The sequence below is a fragment of the Setaria viridis genome, chromosome 2 (genome assembly GCF_005286985.2).
Source record: "Setaria viridis chromosome 2, Setaria_viridis_v4.0, whole genome shotgun sequence".
NCBI classification, from domain to species: domain Eukaryota; kingdom Viridiplantae; phylum Streptophyta; class Magnoliopsida; order Poales; family Poaceae; genus Setaria; species Setaria viridis.
This window is the reverse complement of record NC_048264.2, coordinates 47561124-47582332: the sequence shown is the minus strand read 5'-3', so window position 1 is coordinate 47582332 and position 21209 is coordinate 47561124. Positions and strand designations below refer to the sequence as shown.

At 49.5% G+C, this 21209-nt stretch overlaps 3 protein-coding genes across 4 annotated transcripts; 2 read left to right on the top strand and 1 right to left on the bottom strand.

Moving 5' to 3' along the window:
* The first annotated feature begins 41 nt into the window (after positions 1-41).
* On the top strand, positions 42-2314 carry LOC117842946 (DNA replication complex GINS protein PSF2). Of its 2 annotated transcripts, none has more exons than XR_011897460.1 (8): positions 42-203; positions 305-379; positions 467-581; positions 765-864; positions 949-979; positions 1078-1170; positions 1326-1519; positions 1873-2314. XR_011897460.1 is itself a non-coding variant. In XM_034723474.2 (8 exons), the coding sequence occupies exons 1-8, from the start codon at positions 156-158 to the stop codon at positions 1891-1893; spliced, it is 636 nt and encodes a 211-aa protein (XP_034579365.1). In that variant the 5' UTR covers positions 44-155; the 3' UTR covers positions 1894-2314. The 2 variants fall into 2 exon arrangements, 1 of the variants encoding a protein (XP_034579365.1); XM_034723474.2 differs by having other exon boundaries at positions 44-203; positions 1367-1519.
* Positions 2315-2472: 158 nt separating this feature from the next.
* On the bottom strand, positions 2473-11267 carry LOC117842936 (uncharacterized). The gene is made up of 24 exons (XM_034723462.2): positions 11113-11267; positions 10856-10974; positions 10407-10491; positions 10254-10307; positions 9412-9503; positions 9188-9291; positions 8822-8897; positions 8122-8578; positions 7280-7615; positions 7000-7203; positions 6809-6907; positions 6652-6724; positions 5905-6032; positions 5490-5778; positions 5183-5406; positions 4973-5100; positions 4476-4590; positions 4033-4088; positions 3854-3947; positions 3583-3772; positions 3429-3512; positions 3245-3342; positions 3109-3171; positions 2473-3013 (listed from the first exon to the last, which is right to left on the bottom strand). The coding sequence occupies exons 1-24, from the start codon at positions 11158-11160 to the stop codon at positions 2906-2908; spliced, it is 3324 nt and encodes a 1107-aa protein (XP_034579353.1). The 5' UTR covers positions 11161-11267; the 3' UTR covers positions 2473-2905.
* Positions 11268-11566: 299 nt separating this feature from the next.
* LOC117844516 (increased DNA methylation 1) lies at positions 11567-13873 on the top strand. The gene is made up of 2 exons (XM_034725209.2): positions 11567-12369; positions 12454-13873. Exons 1-2 carry the CDS (start codon positions 11567-11569, stop codon positions 13805-13807), a joined length of 2157 nt encoding a protein of 718 aa, XP_034581100.1. The 3' UTR covers positions 13808-13873.
* Positions 13874-21209: the final 7336 nt, after the last annotated feature.

Below are 21209 nucleotides of genomic sequence, written 5' to 3'. Positions count from 1 at the left end.
CTCGGGCTGGGCTGCCGGCCCAAGAGAGGTCATTCTGCCCCGCCGCCCACCAGGCCGCCACCACCACCACCAGCACTCCAGCAGCAGCAGCAGGATCTCGACGCCGCCGCGCCTCCGTGTTCCTCTCTCCACCGACCGTCGCCGCCCCGCCCTTCATGGCCGGGCAGTCCGACCCGCACCTCTCCATCTTCTCGCCCTCCGAGGTAGCGAACCCCTTCCACCTAGTTAGTATTCACCTATCTGGCTGTCTTCAAAGAGAAGAAGGGGAAGGGATGATGCCGAATTCCCTCAATCTATGCTGCAGGTGGAGTTCGCGGCGGAGGATGAGATCGTCGACATCGTCCCCAACATCCGCATGGAAGCCCTCAACATGATCTGCGTGCGTCGTCTCTGTCCACCACCCATATCCACTGTCGATCCCCCATTTCTACGTGCATCTCACACTGCCGCTGCCGCTGCCGTGCAGGGGGACTTCGGGCCCTTCTTCCCTCAAATTCCGACCAAGGTGCCGCTCTGGCTCGCTGTCGCGCTCAAGAAGCGTGGCAAGTGCACCATCCGCACCCCCAACTGGATGACTGTTGGTCAGTGCTTCCTTGTTTATGTTGCTTCTTTGCCTTTCTTCTAACCCCGCCTCCTGCTCAAGCAAAAGCATTGCTCCCTCTGTGAAAGCATTCCTCAGTAGTAGTATCGTATCAGTAACTGATTCCATGTGTGGTTGCGTATTACCCCTGTATCTACTAACGCGCCCCCTTCTATGTTACTAGACCGTTTGACACAGGTATTGGAAGCAGAAAGAGAGTCCCCTCGAGAATTCCAGCCATTACCATTCCACTATATTGAAATTTCCAAGCTTCTGTTTGATCAGTAATCACTGCCTCACCCCATATTCCTTGATGCTAAAACAGACTGTGAACCTAAACCTGATTCACTCTCATTTTTCTCCTGCAGTGCTCGTGATGACATATCAGATGCATACTTGGTGAGTTTAATCAGTCTCGGTACAAATTTGTTTCCTGCATCCAGCAAGTCCTAATCGTATTGAAAAAATGCTCACTCCTAGTTGTGATCGTGACACAGGTGAGATCTTTGATTGAGGACATCAGAGATGTCAGATTCCACAAGGTTGAGAATGGATTAGAGACAATATCGGGACGCACTCATGCTGTAAAGGTAAATTTTCCTCCTTCAGAATTACAGACTCTAAATCAACGGCCTTTCTTGGTTCCTCGGATTCTGTTAAAGTTATTATTGAATTGGATGTGATTTACATTTCCTTGTATCTATCTGTGTTTCGTACTAGCTTAACTGCTTGCTTCATTGGTCAGGCACCAACGGTACCTTACACATCTTGCTTCCATTCTCGCAGCTCAAAAATCTGTCTGCAATGGAAGTGAACATTGTCCGTCCTTTCATGGTGAGAACTTTGCAGGCATTCTATAAGCACGATAGTCCACAGATGATTCAGCAAGCAGATAATACAGGGAGCAGGCCAACACCAGTTACAGACCGTGGTCCAAGAGTAAGCCTTCACTTTTAGATTTGGTTTCCGCTTGCTCGTGGCTTCTAGGAAGTAGAAATGCACTCTTAAGAATCTAAGATGTTGTGCACAAAATGATTGGATGATAGAAAATTGGTACAAAATACTTACCCGCTATAATTTGCTAGCTTAATACATAGCAGTTTGAAGTGGAAAGAAGACTATATATATATATATATATATATATATATATATATATATATATATATATATATTATATTCCTTATTCTGTCAGTATATTTTATATGAGCCCAGTATCTTCAAACTGTGATACATTATTTGTCAGGAAAAGTTCCATGCCTCGAACTTACAGTTCCTCCGTTTTCCTTTTGCAGAGAGATCTAAGACGCAGGTAATGGGCTTTATATGCATCTGCCTGTCGCTTGTATTTACAGATAATTGGCTGTATATCTGAGGACGGCAGTAGTTGAAGGTATTGGCATTGCCTTGGTTGCAATGTTACTAGCTAAGAATATGTTAATGTCCTGACCCCTGAGATCTATTAGACAGTAAAGGCAGCAGTGCATCGTCCATTCATTAGAAGGTTTTTTGGACTGTTCTATTTGACCTGGTTGGATCCTGTGACCAAGAGGATACTGTCCTTGAATGATTGAACAACTGTATGTCGTAGTTTGTTAGTTATTACGCTTAAGCGGCTGGTAACACATGCCTCACGGCCATGGCCAGGCATTGTATTCTACTGCTTATCCTGGAGCGGTACTAGATGAGATGGATGTATCCATGCATGGACTGTCGGATAACACAGTTTCTGCCTTAGTTGGTTTGTTCTTCGCAGTTAATTATGTTGTAGGTTCCTTTTGCCCAAATAATCACTTGACTTGTTTCTCACTATTTCTGCAAGTATTGCTACACTACGCATACAACCATTTGAGTACAGCTTTGAGTGCAACTCAAGATCGAACAGGCTAGCAAAATGAATCAGATACATGGTTGTACTCGAGGTACTCTCAAAGCAAGCATTTCCCATGCAAGTTCGTGCCCCCATGGATGGATCCCTCGAGCAGCCATCAATACTGTTAGCAGTCAGTTCCTTACAAGCTCCTTTTTTTCTTTACAGCAGTAAAAACAAACAAAACAATGACCCTTTGCTTAATACAGTGCACACCATAAGATTGCGTGCTGCTGATGCTGGTATTAGTATACAACTCAGCACGACGTCCCTAAGCTAGCTACCGAATAATAACAATGAAACCTCTGCAATACCTGCTGCCAAGGTAATCAAGCACCTCCACAGGTAGCAAACAAGTGATGATACTAATGTACACAGCACCTGACTGATGGCGTGCAAGTGCAACACAGTAATTGCGTTTGTCCAATAATATACACACGAACTATCTCTTTGTTGGATTATAGCTTCCACCACTTCTTGTTCTCCATCGTTTTCGCAAGCTCCTGCGCCAGGGAAGCAAAGTTTTCTGCTCCGTTCTGAAGCTCCGCGGTTTGCTGGCTTATTCTCTGTAAAAACAAAGCGAAATACAGCTTCATAGAATTGCTCTGAATAAGGGCTGCAAGAAACAACATAGCGACTGTAATGAAATCGAACTATTCACCTCCAGTTTCTCCTGCCTCTGCATCAGCTTATCCTTTGCATGAGCCGCAGCTGCTGCCGCATCCTGCAATGGATCTACATTTAGCTCCCATACACGGCAAACCATGACCGATTGCAATGTTCATGACATTAATTACCCCGCCAAATTTATATTTTGTTAGAATTTCCTGCGGAGTTCTCATTCTTGGTTTACCAATATCGCTTGACCCTTCAAATAGCTTCTCTCTCTCCTCTTCTACAGCCAACAAAATCATACAGAGTTTACACAAGTATAACCTTCAATAGTAGAAACAAAAAAGATGCACAAGTATTAGGTCCGACCTGCTGTTCTCTTGTTCCCGTGAAATGTAGAGGAGGATGCTGGTGCCTGGGCTACTGGTACTTCATCATCAATTTCTATGTCATCTGCATTGAATACTCTCAAGTTAACAGGGAACACTTCAGATAAATGCTCATGAGGAAGGGGAAAGAGAACCTATTGACAGTTCTTCTATCGGGTCATCAAGATTGGGTATTGATGGTTCAACAAATGAATCTTTCAAGAAAATTGACTCCAAATGTTCGCTGGGGGTTTGCACAGTGAAGCTTTCTCTCATTTTTGCATTTTCTTCAGCCTTGCCTTTCATTCCTTTAATGATGCCACCAAGGATTCCTGCTGCTGGATTCTGCACCGAAGTGTTTCATGTGAAGCCAAAATGTACAGCAGCTGCCATATCGATAAAAGAGATCAGAAAAGAAATGGATACCTGCTTCCTTCTCTGGTCAGTTGAGAAACTAATAGCTGCTTCCGCAGCTGCTGCAAGAACTTTGTCATGAAGGCATGGCAGAGATTCTGGAATCCTATTACCACAGGGTCAGCAGTCAAACCTATTACTTCTCAATCTGAATAGCATCTCAGTGCAACAATGCAAGAAATGTGAAGTACCTGAAGTCATTCTCTAAGGCCATGAGAGATATAATTCCAAATTCAGATCCATTTACCTGTGGTGGAGTATATGTTAGGAAAATGAGCATTTTTCAGTAAAATCTGAATATATATGAAATCCAAATGGTCCAGGCGGCCCCTAGTTTCCTTTAAAAATTGAATCAACTGGTAAGTTGTAGGTTTATTGGTGAACAAACTCAACCACCTCTTCAAGCATGCTTGCCACAAAGAAAACATGACACCCGTTTTAGGTACCAAAATTCCAGGAAAAAAAACCTGCTCTGTTTGGATTAAATAAGCTCGATATGGATGTGGCAGCAACAATACAGAACTTAAAACCAAAACTACTACACATACTAGGCACTAAAGTTCACTATACTAAATCTGAAATCCACCAACCAGATCCTAAGGACTAAGTTAGAAGGGCAAGTGATAAAAGTTACCAGAGTAATTTGTCCGTTTGAGGAGCTCATGGATTTATCCATGCCTGCCTTGTAACTCCATCTCAATAACGACATCAAGGAGCTCTCAGCAACAATAGCTAGATCTGGCACAGACCTGCCCATAATAAAGTCAAATTGCCATGGTCTGAGCAAACTTCATCAATCCCTAGCACGGATATGTGAATATATGCCAGTACGTAAAATAGATGAAAGGGCTTAGTCAAAAATCTACCTTTTAAAACCCAATAATATTGACTACATTGAAAATCAGTATTATCTATACTTAAAACATTCTCATGTGATTCTACATGGTGAAATTTGGTTCAAGTGGTGAAACAAAATACTTGCAGTAAGCTATTTTTTTCTGCTTCAAAGCATATGTTTAGATGTAAACAGAGGACACATTTTCTAATATATATAAACTTTTAAGTCAATATATCAAAGCTGCACTGATTATCCATATCTTGTATGACAAGGCAAAGAGATGACAAAACTACCTTAATTCTATAGTGCCAGTCTGATAAGCTAATATCAACCCACAAATTTTGCCATCCATATTCTTGAAAACTGCTGACCAGCAACAAGGTTTTGCAAGTTTTGTCTTATGTAGATGCTTGTTGTTTCCCTGATAGGAAAAGGAACGTCACCAGTAAGATATGGAAGTTTGGAAAGTAACAAAAAGCAGTTCGTACCAGCTATGTACACACCTGAACCAATGGTGCAAGGGATAACAAAAGCAAAACATCCTCACAGCAGACCAGAAGAAGTGAATCTGAACCACCATTCTGTGAAAGGTGGGAAGCATTTTTCAGGTGCTTTCCAACTCCTGGTGCTTGCTTTTTGTCAAGATCGTTGCCTTCTTTTCCTGTCTGACCTTGACTTCCAATTGTGTCCTCTGATAATTGGGTTTGCTTCTCATCTGAAGCTCCATCTACATGCAAAAGCTTGCAAAGTTAGGTAATAATCTAAAGGAGGTACAAGTGCCACCTTAATGCAATGATAGTAATCACTTGCCTATGACATACATGGAAATAGCAGATGATTGCTTCAGATCTAAGATATGTGAATTTATCATCACACCCGTTGTGCAGTCAAGTACAGTAACACGGCCATCCTTTGTCAAGGAAAGAAGAATATCTCTGAGTAACATAGCATTTTGAGGACTCTCTTTTTTTGATTCATCTGCTTTTGCAGCAGATGGCGCAACACTGTAAATACCCAAGGAAACAACAGGAGAGTTCGTTCCTGATGCACAATCTACCGTGAATAGAATTGATAGCTGACTTAGATCTAACATTGCCACCTTCAAGAAGACAAACCAGAACATAATGATTAACTGATATAAGTTGGTAATTGTAAGTTTCAAGCAAATAGTGCAATAATAGAAATCTAAAGGACAGCATCTATTATAAAAATAGGTAGAATATACCTGACCGTTCTGATAGCCAGCTGCAAGTACCTCCCCTGAAGCTGTAAATAATAGAGATCGCACTGGGGAATGTGATGCCAAAAAGGCAACATGACAATGAAATCCTTTCCCTTGATGAACAACATGAACTGTAAGAAAGTCAAACGAAAAGAGTATTTGTTGTTAATGAAAATATAACGAACCATATTCAAAGAGAGAACTTTGTAATGCCTAACATGAGTTTCGCTAATGGCCTACTTCAGTAGTTTTTTAGCACGGGAACAAATAATTTCAACCTTCAGTGAAAAACAACATTCGCAGTTTCTATAAATGTGATATGGCGGCTAAGCAGTTTTTTGTCCACTGATAAGTTGGTGGGAGATGTGCCCTCACCACCTAGGTTTGAGTTCTCTTCAACAAGAATTTGGGTGCCTATTTCCTCTTATTTACATAGCCACCTAGTTTCTCCTAGGTCAGTCGAGTTTTTTGTCCACTGGTAAAAGCTCAATCATAATCAACGGTTCAGTTTTCGTTTCAGTAAGGAACCATTCAGACATGCCAAGCATCTTGTATGTGCTAAGAGAAGGAAGTAAAATTGGCATAACACTGCCTTAACAAGGCAGCAACATTTTCACATGGGAAACTGATCTGACATTTAAAGGGGTCTGGGGGGATTTAAATAGGCCATTTCACCAGCTGAAACTTCCTAGACATTTCCCCCTGTCATAAGGGTTCATAATGACACATATAGCTTCCTGAAATAATTACCTTCTTGCTTAGAATCACTCACAAAGTGAAAGCTTGAACCCCCAGTGTGCTCACGAAGTTTATAGATGCGTACCTACAATGAGATATAAAAGGGGTATTAAACAAGGTATCAACGACCAACAACAACTGATCCACAAATTTGACAATAAGATCTAACCAGGCCACTTGTTGTCCCAACAGCCAAAGTCATGTTTAACGAACAAAAGGCCAAAGATGACACAGAAGCATTTGCCCCATCCAAATTAATATCAGCCACCTGTGGTAAAGAATCATTATCACTGTATTAGTTAATCTGTTAGGCCAAAGAGGAATAATGCAAGTAATCATGCAAATATAAATGAGACTTACCTTTCCATCCAGGACGAACATTGGCATCAGAACAGGAAATGTTGCATCCCATATTCTCACAGAACCATCTTGATATCCTGCAATGTATAGTCTTCCAACAGCATGATCTTCATTCAGTGACATCTCACTTGGAACCCCACCAGTCAAAGGCCATTTCATGTTCCCTGATATGAATGGTCCAGCATTTTGCCTAGCACAAAATTTCTACAGAAAAAAGGTCTTACATAAGTAATGATGCTGTCTTGATAGAGTAAAATATCCAAATCCAAGCAGAATGCACCTTCAATGAAATATTTGAAAGCTCTCTTTCGGTTAGTGAACAAAGATTCGTGACTGTTATGTTGGGATCAATGGTAGGAACGGCAACTGGAAATTTTTGTGCTTCAGGCAGAGCATTTCCCTCTTTTGTATTTTGCACAGAAAATAGAGAACCGCCATCATAAAAATTCAGTTGTCCAGGATTTGTCAAAATGAAAAGTGCAGAAGTTTTGCTTTTATCAGGAACCCCAGTATCAGGAATAAGAATCATATCAGCAAAGGATCCATCAAGTTTGAGGTCCATCCGTGACATGCATCTTACTGATTCTAATCCAGCAGACGACTCCAGGCTAAGAACCTGCAAGAAAATGAGCATTTTTGTCATTGATAAAGGTCTAGTTTTCTGAAATGCAAAGTTTGGGAAAACAATTTAAAAACAAACAAACTGTTTTTTCATGTTTAGGATAGTCATCCTGATAAGTATGAATACATCACTTTAGATGAACAATTAGATATGGCTGCTGAGACCTGAACCAAGAGGATTGTCCAGACTTGTTTGGTTCTACCTGGGAAAAAGATCTTTATACGTGCACAAAACTCTCATGGTAGGTCATATTTTCTATACACCCATGTGGGCTATGTCACCATGCCAAAGCCAAACTAGTATTGTATGTCTACACTAAACACGTCTCACAGCCAGGTGACATCAATGAGCTAGGAATTCACTTCACCAAATTTGTTAAGGAGCAAAAAGGTACAATTGAGTTCACCTGAGAAGAATCAATTGTGCTCAGCAATGCCTTTTAAGATGGCAGGCAAAAGAAAAGGAAAATCGTAACAATGAGAATGAAACAAGAGGCAAACCGTGAGAACTTCTTCAGATCCCATATCATCACCACCATATACAAAAAGATGCCCTCCTTTATTAGAATGAATTGCTGACCCAGCAGACCAATGCAAGACAATAACAGGAAGCCTACGACTCCCTGAAGCCAGCTGCAGCTTAACAACATTAGATGAAACATCGATTTGCTTGTCTTGTCTTGGGAATCTTGTAGTCATATCCCATAGAAGTATGTCTCCTGTTATATAGCCAACAGCAACAATTGAGCCCCCTCTCGATGCCCAACAAAGAGAGCAAATTTCTCTTTCTTCTTCAGTTTCATCAATAGCATCATTCAATTGATCTTCACCAGCGTCCCTCTGAGAACCAGTGATTTGACCCTTCATGTGTAAATCACCATAGCCTCTAACAGAAACTGCATTGTTATCAGATACATCCCAAAGAACCAGCAACCCTTTCTCATACGCAATTAGCACCCTGCAACATTTACCAGCAGTCATTCTTAAGTGTTCCAGGTTCACAAAATAGATCTGCCTCAAAATGAGAATAATGGGGTGAAAACAAAGCTATTATTCTTCTTTTTTTCTTGCATAAAAACCTTTTTTATGTTATTCCAAGACATGTGGTAGATCACATAAATGTTTTAACCGTAACAAAACAAAGTGAGGAACTGACAATAATACCACATGTCTACAGGTCACATAAAATGAAAGAACACACCTTGTCCCAAAAGTTTCAGGTTGGATCAGTATTCCAACAATAGGTTGAGGATCCTGTAAGCAAACACCAGCTGTTTCTGTGGGGAAAAAAATGGACCATGGAATATTTAACTTTGAACCTCAATGGGTAAGCAGTATATATTAATGATCACACTCAATTTCACCAAAATTTGTACTGACTCAAGTCATTTACTTATGCAGTTGTGCCTAACATCTTATATTTTTGTGGATTGACTATAATCATCTTTGCTCAGAGTTGGAGTTTTGTCCACCATATATGGAAGGATATTTTGTACACCAATAGAGGCCATTGGAAGAAACGTTCTAGTTGCAGTTAAGATTTGGCGAGGAAGATGTAAAGGTGTACCGGCTAAAGATTGGATAGGAACATTGTATGGCATTCTTTGAACCTTCCCATCATCTACCTCATACTTCAATACAGAAAGAAGACCATTCTCATCTCCAAGGTACCTTAAGGCAAATTTTGAATACAAAAGAAGAGTTATGAGTTTCTGCAAACAGAAATTGCAAAGCCAAACTAAGTAAATTTTTAGAATGTGGAAAAAATGAGTAGCCGTGTCAATAGCTTACATCAGAAAGGACCCCTCTATGACTGCAAAAGCAGTAATGTTGACATCCCACTGGGATGAACAAAACAGTTGCCTGAACTCAAGATTCCATACCTACAAGACAGGCATGTATCATATGCAACAGTCACTAACAGCGCTAGATATCATGCTTGCAAATTTCAGGGTAGAGAACAGCCGACACTCTTATTAGATAAACAACGCAAGGAGTAAAAGAGAGTTCAGATATAGGTGTTACACTATATAATAGGGAAAAGTACTTTTTCTCTCTCAAGAGTTTCTTGCGATGCTCTTGTGCAGAGTTCCTTTTCGTGTATGGTGATTGAGACAAAAGTGCCATATGGCTTTACAATATTTGTAGTTTACATGATTCAGCACTATATTGGAAGATACTTTCCTTATGAGCTATTCTCCCCCTAAACCATCCATTATCAGAGCTTAACTCAATCTCTTCCCATGATATTTAAGACTAATAGTAGATGTGTCCTTGGCATTACAAAATGACGAGGCTATACAAGAATGTTGACAGATTGTATTCAAGGTAGTTCAGTTGGTGGGAGGCTATATGCGAGTCCTCTTCAACTCAACTTAAAGTGCCCATTTCTTCTTCTTAATATCAAAGCCACCTAGTTCCTCCTAGGTTGGTCTAGGGGTTTATTTTTGGCAGGTCATATTCAAAGTACATGTAATGAAGAAAGTTGGAGTATGAACCAACACATGAGCAGCCCACAGCCGATGTTAACATATTTACATATATGAACTCCAGCGATACCCAAAGTAGGAATAAAACTCCAAAAAGAAAGAAGAGTTTGAATACAGAAAAAACTTCATCTGTCAGTGGCTCACCTGAATTTCATTTTCATTGGAAATTGCAACCAGAAGCCCCTGGTTTATTATAAACTGTAAAGAAGCAACCCATTAGTTGGTTCAAGGAAAAAGTGCAAGTTGGACATGGTAATGGTTGTGAAGAGAAGATATTTTAGTCAAGAGGAGGCAAACCTGCAAAAACTTGTACGGCACACTCTTTGGTGATATAAGCAGGCCTTCAATACTATCACCCCCAAATATTTTTATCCTACCATCCCTACAGTTTGATTGAAGTGCAGAAAGGCTATGAGCATCTACTCGACAAGAGACAGGGTTAAACTTGTGACGAAGATATCTCATTTCATACAATTAACATCAGCTTTGTTACTGAATTGAAATCAGGGCCAAGTCTTTTTTTTGAGACATATACAACAAGAGAAACTGAATGAACAGCTTGTTTCCATGGTTATGTAAAGTGCATTTTTATATATGCTATACTATAGGTAGCATGCATGAAGAAAGACAGAAATTAGTGAAGCTCTAATTATTTCAGTGACAGCGCAAGGCACACGGTTGTTTTGTTATGAAGCAAGCATAGGTAGCTGCGATACAGATGAAAGTGATTAGGAGGCGAGGCTGACAGCGTTCCGACGGCGAGGAGGCGCTGGACTGGATCGAAGGCGAGCAGCGAGGCTGTGTAGGGCACCCCGTAGTGAAGCGCGATCTGCGCGTCCATTTGGGGCACGTCCCCAGCAGCTCCCTGCAGCAAGGGCACGCATAGAGTAGAACGGGAATCAGAAGCAGAAGGTGAAGCCGCCACGGTAAGCATGGACCGGGTCCGCAATCAGAGCTGAGCGAGCGAGGGAGACGAAGAGGGGAACAGGGCAGGAGAGCTGACCTGGTGATGGTGCTGGAGTGCCTTGTGGAAGAGGCGCTTGGCGAACATCGCCGGGCGGGCGGCGACGGCGAGGTCGTCGCGTCGGACTGACTGATTTGTTGCCGTCCCTCCGACGGTGGCGTGGAAGACGAAGAAAGAAGATGGTTTAGGTGAGCGGGCCGGACGGAGGGGTAGGTAGGTAGAAACAGGCCCACGGCCCACGGCCCAGGAGGCCTAGGCCACAACTAAGAAGCCCATAATGAATGAATGATCCGTCGTCATCCTTGGAGATTGCCGCAACCGCATCGGACTCCATCTTCACCTTCCCTCTCCGACTCCGACGCCTGGTGGATGAGATCCGAGCCGAACTCCAACTCCGCCTGCCTGCACCACGGCGACATCTATAAATCTACAATCTACTACTACTTGTATGCAATGCAAACCTAGGAGGTTGACACATTGGCAGATGACCACCATGACGACGGCGGCGGCGTGGCAGCCGGTGGCGCTGGACGCCGAGTTCTCGCCGGAGGTGGCCGCGCTGCTCATCTCGGAGCGCGGGCGCCGGCAGCTCTCGTCCCGCCTACGCAGCAGAAACGAGGCCCTCAGGACCAAGGTCAGGAAGCACCTGGTGGCGCTCGGGTGGACGATCGTGTCCAGGCGCAACGCCGCCATGGCGCCCAGGCTCCGCTACGAATCCCACGACGGCAAGACCTACTGCTCCCTCCCGGACCTCATCGTCGCCGCGGGGGCCACCCGGTCCCTTCTTGATGACCAGCATCCTCCACCTCCACCACCAGAAACCAACAAGATTTATAACGACGACGACGACGATCCGGCGCCAACGCCAACGCAGCAGGAGGACGCCAACGCCATTGCCGAGTACGTGGCCCTCATGGCGTCCAATCACCGGGCCACGGGCCCCACGGCGGACCGGCTGCGCGCTAGCGCCAAGAGGCAGCTCCAGGCGTCCGGGTGGAGCTTCTGGATGAAGCTCAAGAGCGACGGCCGGGAGGAGCTGCGCTACAAGGCGCCCACCGGCCGCTCCTACCCCTCCCTCCACACCGCCTGCCAGGCCTTCACCTCCACTTCATCGGAATCCACCACCGCCCCAACCACCGGCAACAGGAAGAAGAGGAAAATATCCGAGCTACTACGAATCAGTTCTGGTTGTGGCAGCGGCGGCGGCGGCCCCGTGATCAAGAAATGCACCACCATCCAGAAGAAGAAAACATGCCAAGCAGTAGAGGGTGCCGCCGATGGCAGCTGCCTGATCAAGCGATGCACCACCACCACCACCACCGTCAGCAGCAAGAGGAAGAAGAAGAAAGCCGCCGGATCGTCGCGCGTGCTGCGGCCCAGCTGCGAGGCGGCGGCGGCGACGTGCCCGCGCCGCGCGAGGACGCTGCTGTCGGTGCTGATCGACGAGGGCATCCTGGTGCCGAGGGACAAGGTGACGTACAGTGCGGCGGCGGCAACAAGCAGCAAGGTCGGGCTGATCACCGGCGACGGGGTGATCCGATGCACGTGCTGCGGCAAGGCCTTCACGGTCGCGGAGTTCGAGGCGCACGCCACGCGGGGGAGGCGCACGGCCGGCCGCCCCTGGGCGCGGCTGTTCCTCAAGGACGGCAGGTCGCTGTCGCAGTGCCTCGTGGAGCTCATGAGGCGCAACAACGACAGGAATAACAAAGGCATGCGACGAGTGGTGAGGCTCAAGGAGGCATGCCTGGACCCCGGCGGCGACTCGGTGTGCTCCATCTGCAACGACGGCGGCGAGCTGCTGCTCTGCGACCACTGCCCGTCGGCGTTCCATCACGACTGCCTCGGCCTGCCGGCGGCTTCTGCTTCTCCAGAAGAAGAAGAAGAGTGGTTCTGCCCGTGCTGCAGGTGCGCCGCCTGCGGTGGCAGCGACTTCGACCCTGCTGATCCTGACGACACGACCCGGCGGCCATTGACGGACAAGACCATCATATACTGCGAGCAATGCGAGCATGAGTACCATGTCGGCTGCGTGGAAGGGGGCCTCCAACTGCAGCAAGGGCCGTGGCTCTGCAGCCCCGGGTGCGAGAGGGTTTTCCGGTATCTGCAGGGCCTCGCGGGCACCTCGATCCCGACCTCAGCTGAGGGCGTGTCGCTGGCCATCCTGCGACGACGATCCGACGACCAACAAGGCGTATCCTCAGAGGAAGCCATGGCCATGGAGCACGGGAAGCTTCGCGCGGCGTTGGACGTGCTCCACGAATGCTTCGTGCCCCTGGTGGAGCCCCGCACGCAGAGCGACCTCAGCGCCGACGTGGTCTTCAACCGGGAGTCGGAGCTGCGGCGCCTGCAGTTCCGGGGATACTACGTGGTGGGCCTGGAGAAGGGCGGCGAGCTCGTGACCGTGGCCACGCTCCGGGTGTACGGGAACAAGGTGGCGGAGCTGCCGCTGGTGGGGACTCGCTTCGCGCACCGCCGCCAGGGGATGCTCCGGCTGCTCATGACGGAGCTGGAGAAGATGCTGGCCCGAGACCTGGGCGTCCACAGGCTGGTGCTGCCTGCGGTGCCTGAGCTCCTGAGGATGTGGACGGGATCCATGGGCTTCAGGGCCATGACGCACTCCGACAAGCTGGAGGTCGCCGACCACACCATCCTCTGCTTCCAGGGAACCACCATGTGCCAAAAGTCCCTCCTTGCTGCTGCTGCTGCTGCTTCTTCCGGATACTTGTGTACATGATTGCCAATGTAAATGAGACATAACCACTTGCTTGTACCCAGGAAATGAATACTTGTATGTTTTTAATCACAGGATAGCTTGGCTCCACATATAGATGACGACATCGATCAGGGGAGACTAGCTAGCTCCTCGCAAAAAAAAAAAAAAACGGAGACTAGCTAGCTACTGGATGCATGCAAAAGGAGTAACGCGACCTTGGCGGCAGCCGTCTTCAACTGATTCTTGAGTCGGCGCGTCTTTTCGGAGAGCAGATCGAGCTCCTTTAGAATCACGCTAGAGTTTCCCTTGCGGAGGTCGGCCATGGTGGTGAGCAACTCGTGCTAGTCGTCTTCGCGGCTCCATTCTCTTTGAGCCGCCAGCTGGTGACAGAGGTCGCCGGGGCCGCGCCGCCCTCCTCCTCCTCCTCGGCTGCCTCGTCACTGTCGAATAACGCTCGGACGTTGGCGACGGAGGACGGGGACGACGGCACGGAGATCCCGGGCACGGACACATCAGAGCCCAATTCTTTCTCAGCTTTGTTAATCATAAACAAGATGGGAGAGACGAGGACTAGACTCGGCGCCCCATCTCCGCAAAACGCCAAAACTGCAGCGGTCACTCTTCCTCTCTGATGAAATGTGAAAAGCCCATCCCGAGCAGCCAGCCAATCCCCTCCCTCCGCCGCTCATCGGGGCTCCGATGGCCCCCAAGCGCCGCACCCGACGACTCGGAGGAGCTCTGCCTCGACGGGGCCAAGAAGTCGACCAAGACCGCTCCGCCGTCGCCGGAGGACGAGGGTTCCGAGAAGGAGCAGGACGCGGAGGCGTTGGAGTTGGAGTTGGAGGGGGAGAGCATCAAGTCCGGCGATGCCCGGCCTGTGAGGCATGCGCCGGCCGCCGCGGCTCCCAAGCCCAACGAGACGCCGAAGCCGCAGGGCCGCCGGACGGGTGACCATGGCCGTCGGCTGTTTGAGCTGTCTAACGTTCTCTGGGGCCACGTTGACGACGATGCATGATGTGCAGGTTGGTGCAACATGTTTTACTAGGGATACGGAGCTCGCTGAGGAGGTCAAAGCCTATGCCGAAAAGCACAGCTCTGGAAACTTGATCATGGCAGCATTCGCTACCATAGGTGATGATAACTTGATGCTATGTGCAAGAACCAAAGACGTGACGCGTTTAACCTCTTGATGTTATGTAGTTAGTCACTTACTACTTAGCCTGGGTACCAGTTTCTATGTATGGATGTAATTTTATGGATCGGTGTTTAGTTCAACATTTAACTTGCAACATCTATCTGTATAGTACATGTCCCATTGTTTCCTAGCTTATTGCCATCCCCTAAGCATCCTGAAGTTACAATCGATTGATTCCAGCCTTATGGATAGGTGAGATGTAGTAGATCAATACATTTTCATCATGTGGCAATCAAAAAGTTAATTTAACGCCAATGGTTCCAACTAAGGTCATTCTTGTGCTAAAAACTATTCCTTGTGAATCGAAGTTGTGGGCGGATGTAGAGTAGGAGCTGCACCTGCATCTGTGCTGTGTTAGCCGCTTGTTGATACATCCATACCAACATTTTCGTATTGGGTTTGGAGGAACGCCCCCGCATCGCTCTCAGGCTCGGGCGGCAAACCCGATCCCTTGCCGCCGCCGCCCCAACCTCCAATCCTCCGCCTTGCCGCCGCCTAAGCTCGTTACCGGAAGCCCGTGGGCGGGCTATGAGGGTGGCGGCGGGGCTTCTTTGCTGGCTCGGGGTGTGACTCGGTCGGATCTGGGGCATGGTGTCAGTGAGGAGATGCCCACGGGTGCAGGTGGCGGAGGTGGGATGGGGCCGACGTGTGGCGTGGAAGCGGCAGCACGGAGGTGTGGCGGTGCAGCGCGCGTCTTGGGTGGCTCGCGGCGGGCGCGGCCATTCCGACCCCCTGAGGGAGCTCGCCGGCGCAAACGGCCTTCTGGCAGGGGGCCACGGATCCGGCGCTGTTTTGGCCGGATCCGGTGGCCACGCGTCTAGGGCACCCGTGCGTGGAAGTGGAGGTGGCGGCGGTGCAGCGTGCCAAGATTAGCAACGATCCGGGGCTGCGAGGGCGTCGGCTGAGGCCCTGGGGGCGCGGCGCGCTGGGTGCGGGTCAGAGGCGAGACGTGCCGGCTGCGTGTGGCGGGATGGCGACGGCTGGCCAGATCTGGGCTGGTGCTTCATGGCAGTCAACGAGACGCTTCTACATGGTAGCTCATGTGTCTTCAATTGTGGCGGCGTGGTGTCGCGGCGGGGGTGGCTTGTGCAAGGCGTGCCAACGACGCCATGGAGGCGCGGCAGGGACACCTGGCACGGGAGCACACTGGCGGCACCAAGGTGGTGCCGTGAGCGTTGTCATGCCACCTCTCCTCGACTGAGTTGCGGAGGCAGTGACGAGAGAGGGAGGCGTCTAGGCGCTGGTGGGGGCTCGCGCGGCGAGGCACGTGTGTAAGGTAGTGACACCCCGAGGAGGCGCCAGTAACATCTGCGGAAATCACCAACTAAAATCACCCGTTAAAAAATCGCCTTCAAAATCTTTTTACCGCTGAGCTCCCGAAAATCTAAAATCTCCCCGGCGATTTCGCCGTCTCGGCACCCAAGCTGACAGCCATCAATTTTTATCCGTGCCCGTAACTTTCGCCGCGTGCCGTCGCCAGACGCCGCGCGCGTGCTCCGACCGCGTGCCGCAAACGCCGCCGGTCTCCCTCTTTTTCTTCTCTTTTTGACCTCCCCTTTCTTTTTTTTCTTTTTCCTTCTTCCTTCCTTCTTTTTCTTCTTTCTTCTTCCTCCTTCCTTCTCTCTCCTCCCTCCTTCTTCTTCCTGGCGCACCGCACACCGGCTCCTGGCGCCACTCCGTCTGAACCGCCCCCCCCCACCATTACTTCGGCCGGCCCCTACGGCGCCCGACCCCTCGACCGCCCGGCCCCGCGCGCACGCCCGCGCCGCCACCGGCCCTTACCTCTCCTCCGGTGCCGCTCGCCGCACGCCACCATTACCGTGATGCCTTCCCACGCGACGCCCTCCTCCGGCACCCGAGCCCCTACCGCCGGTCCGGCCTGCCCGGCCCCCACCCCATGCCGCACACCGCCGGCCGCCCGGTCCCCCACCGCCGGCCGCCCCTCGCCGGCCTATAAAAAGGGCCGCCCGCCCGGCCTCGCTCGCCACACCACCACCGCCCAGCTCGCCACCGCCGCCACCTCCCGCCGTCGCCCGCAAACCGCCGCCAACCGAGCCGCCACCGGCCGTCCCTCCCCATCCTCAACCCCCAAGGTGAGGGGCAAAACGGAGCCCCCTCCTCTCCATCCGCCTCTCCGGCCCTCGGCTTGCCGCCGGCGAGGCCCGCCCGGCCGGCCACCGCCGGTCAACCCTCTCCCTCTCTTCCCCTCCAAGTTCCTGAAGGAAGGGATAAGATTGCTCCGGATTTTGGATCTGACCCCCACCTTTTCCCAAATTACCAATAAGTCCTTCCACCACTCACATAACCCTTCTACAGATAAGCTCCTCCACCTCCACAAATAATTACAAATAGGTCCCTGGGTTATTATAAATCAGTCCTAAATTTCCTGTTTAAGCCCCTAATTCATGCTTAACCCGTCATTTCATGCGCCAAACTTCCTCCGATTGATCCCAAATTTTACCACGTCATCCTCCGGAATACTTTCACCGATCCATATCCAAATTTCCCAAAAATAATCTTTCTACCTATTTTCCGTTCACGTTTTCTGTTCGGAGCTCACGGTAAAAAACTGACCCTTCTTTTATTGATTTGTGTGTTCGTTTGTGTGTGCCGTAGATCGCGGATTGCCCGAGGAGGAGTTTGACCGCGAGCCCGAGCCCGAGGACCAGAAGCACGAGCCGGAACTCCCGGAAGGCTTTGAAGACGGCAAGTCCAATCTCACCCTTTGATGCATATTTAATACCTAGTTTTTCAAACACAACCTATTGGCCCGTTTTACAAAATGCATATTATTTCATCGCAAGACATGGTTGGATAGCCACTCCTTGATTGTTATGAACATTCCTTGTTACCCTATGGTTGTCTCTAAATATGACTCGCTCTATTTAGCCGATAATCACCGTTAGAATGCTTAGGAAATTGCTACTTAACTACAATCATTATTACAATGGTGTATTCGGAAAATAAATGTGTGTGTGTGTGCAAGTGAGAGAAATGGCTTTCTGGGCTCAAAGGAAAAGGAAGTGTAGACAGGATGGATGGGTATTCCTTGTGAGGGATGCCAGGGTGTTGTGCTCGTACCTTGGTGGTTGAGCAATGTCGGGAGATATCCATCTTGTCGTGGTTAAGGACCGAGTTGATGTGTCATCTTGCCTAATTCAACCATCGTGCAACCACTCGACCGTTGTATGGGCAACGGCTTAGCATAAATCCCACTAGCTGAACTGTTAGTCTTCAGGGGTGCTGGTGAGCAACGGGAGCCCTTGGAAAAGGAGTAAGATCTTGGTGACTTAGGTCCCGGTCACGGTCTCGTGAAAGAGCCGTGAACCCCTTGGGTGTTTCCGTGAGGGCTAGCCAGTCTTAGCTAAGGTGGGTAATGGTTTGTTAGGATCCGCACCGGCACTAAGGTGATCGTGCTGCGGTACTGTGACGACCGACCCCAAAATCTTTCAAGTTAATCTAATCCAAGTCCATGATCCCCTACCTCAGCTTTACCGAGTTCAAGTGCTTAACCTCCAGTCCGGCCCCGACCCCGGGAACCCGACCCCTCTCCACCGTTTCCCGGATCCGATCCCTGCCGACCCCAACTCACCTCACCTCGTCGGATCCTTCTAAGTCTTCCCATAGTGCCTCTTTTCAATCTGAGCAGTGGACCAACCGAGACTGACCGGTGGACCCACAAAATCTTTTCCCCCGATCTCCTGGTGCAGACGCACTCGAGTGCCATGCCCGCTTCAGAGCTTCTCCGCCGCGTGGCTCGTTTCCTCCGACACCCGCCGCTCCGCCCCGTCGCCGGCCACGACCGGATGGATATCCGCGCCCCCTTCCCCAATCGCAGCGGAAGCCCCCTGCAACCCTTTCTGCAGCACCTCGCAGCCCGCGCCCATCATCACCTCGCCGAACCCTCGGCTGCAAGGCCGATGCCGCCCGTCTTTTCCGCCGCCTCTCCACCGTCACGCCACCCCAGATGCGCTACGCGACGATTCCTCATTCGCCAACCCCGACCTCGGTCGCGACAGCTCCTTTCCCGCCTTGTCAGAGATGCGCCCGACAGTCTGTTGCTTCGCGCTCGCCCGCGCAACCGCAGCCCGCCTGTCTTCTCACCTGTGCGCCCTCGCTTCTAGCGTCGTTTCCCCTATCACACCCATCAGATCCGCCGCACGATGACGCCCGCCTCCGCCAAATCTCAACCCCGGCAAGTCCGCGCCTGCGCCGCCCGGTCTCTGATGCCCAATGACCGACGGTGTCATCCCGAAGTCCTGCTCCGCCGCCCTCGTTGCTCTATCGCCGCCCCGGCAGCGCACTCCATCGCTTCATCCCGGTCTTCATGCTGCTCCAGCTCTCTCTCTTCCCGCACAGCTATAAAAGGGAATGCCAGAGCCCCGCCGGATTTTCCCTTCGCCATCGCTGCCCTCCCGCCTCGCTTCCTGTTTCGTGCTCAAGCGCTACTGCCTAAGTCCCTGAGGAACTCTACTCTCCGCTCAACACCCGCCTTCCCAAACCACCCAGCCGCTTACTCCTCCGCGCTGTGCTAGAGCTTGCTTGTTGTCCACAAGAAGCACCGACACCGCCGGAGCACCGCCGGACATCACTGTTGCCCAAGTCTTAGTGCTTCCATCCTTCCGCCCAAGTCTGCTCCTTTTCCGACCCCAAGTTTCGCCTGCGAGCCGAAGGTAAACTGCCGACCCCTTGTCCACCTCGTCCGACCCCTTCTGTTCGCCGACCCCTTCTCCGCCTCGCCTGAGGGCTCGGCTGTATCTCTTTCCTTGACCCGAGGGTATATGTGTAAAAATCGGGGACTTCTCTGCATTAAGTCTGAGGACCCCAGCACATCTATTCCTAGGGGTCAGACCATAAGTTTCCTTCCATCCGACGTTTTTTTCTTTGCTCTCCACCAACCCAAGCGAACTTCCCCACCCTTTTTCCGTAGCTTCGCTACTAGTCTCTAGGCTAAAACTTGCAAGTGTTGCTGTTGAAATAACCGTCTAAATGCTAACTCTTGCATTACATTCGTGTAGAGCTGCGTCTCACCGACGGCATCTACGAGTTGTACCCGGCGCCAGAAGACGAAGTTGTAGCCGAGCTCCGGCTTCCAGAAGCTGAAGCCGCCCCAGCAGAAGACCCGTTCCCTTCCTCGCTTGAAGGCAAGCCCCGGATGCATGCACCCCATGTTTTTCCCCAAACTTGCGCATGCCTTCTTCTTCACGTTTGTGCATTTACGTATAGGAGTTGTTTGGAACCGTAGATGCATGACTTAGATCCCTTGATCTGAACACTAGCTGTTGGACCGAGTAGTTGCTATGCTTAATTAGGAAGCGGTAAAAGCCGAGTGATTTCCTGTCACTCGCGAGTTGTAGGAGTTGGTTGTTCTCCTTCTGTTACAACTATAAGGACGATGGACGGGGCAGTGTTTTGGTTAATTCTTTGGTGGTCGGTTGATCGCCCCGTCTGTCTATGGAACTTGCTAAGGCCCGACAGTGGTGGTGTTCGTGATCAAGTGTTTGAAAGTACTAACCTCATACTTATTATGGGATGAGGAAGCCTAGTACCGGATTGAACCTAGACGTGAGCGGTCGCCCCATTATCCTTGGAACGGAGTTTCCCCTGCGGCCGCACGTGGTGGCAAGCGTGGTCACAGAACGGTAGAGGCCGGGTCTGTGGAACCTTGCACCAAAGGAAATGGGCCCGACACGGGTTAGGGGATTGATGGGGAAGGCCGACACAGGAAGTGACCCTCGGTGGTGCGCGGATGTCGTGAGGTTAGGTTCACCATGCATGGTTAAAGAACTCGAATCGATTCGTCTGCCTCTCACAGTTTGAGACTGCTTGATCGCTATGCTACCCTGAGTAATGATGGAATCTGGTGATAACTTGGTCTTGATGATGTTATACACCCTTTGGTTGGTTCTATGTTTGCTTAGAGTAAGTTGCTAACTTAGACCGGATAATGAACTTAGAACCTGAGCTAAAACTTTGAATATAAGGATTTACGTAGTGCTTTTGGCAAACCAACCCCTCAGCCAAAGAGCCTTGCATGTCTAGAAGTGGTGGAGTAGCTTCCTCCTGTCGGTTAAGTCTTGTTGAGCTTAGTAGCTCAGCCTTGTTGTGGCTTTTCTTTTTCAGGTGAAGTTGCTGCTCCCGAGCCTTCTTCTGTTGGCACTTGGCCGCCCCAACTCCCTCCGGGTTGGACGGTCGAGTGGGATCCCTCCTCGGACGGCGAGGAGAGGG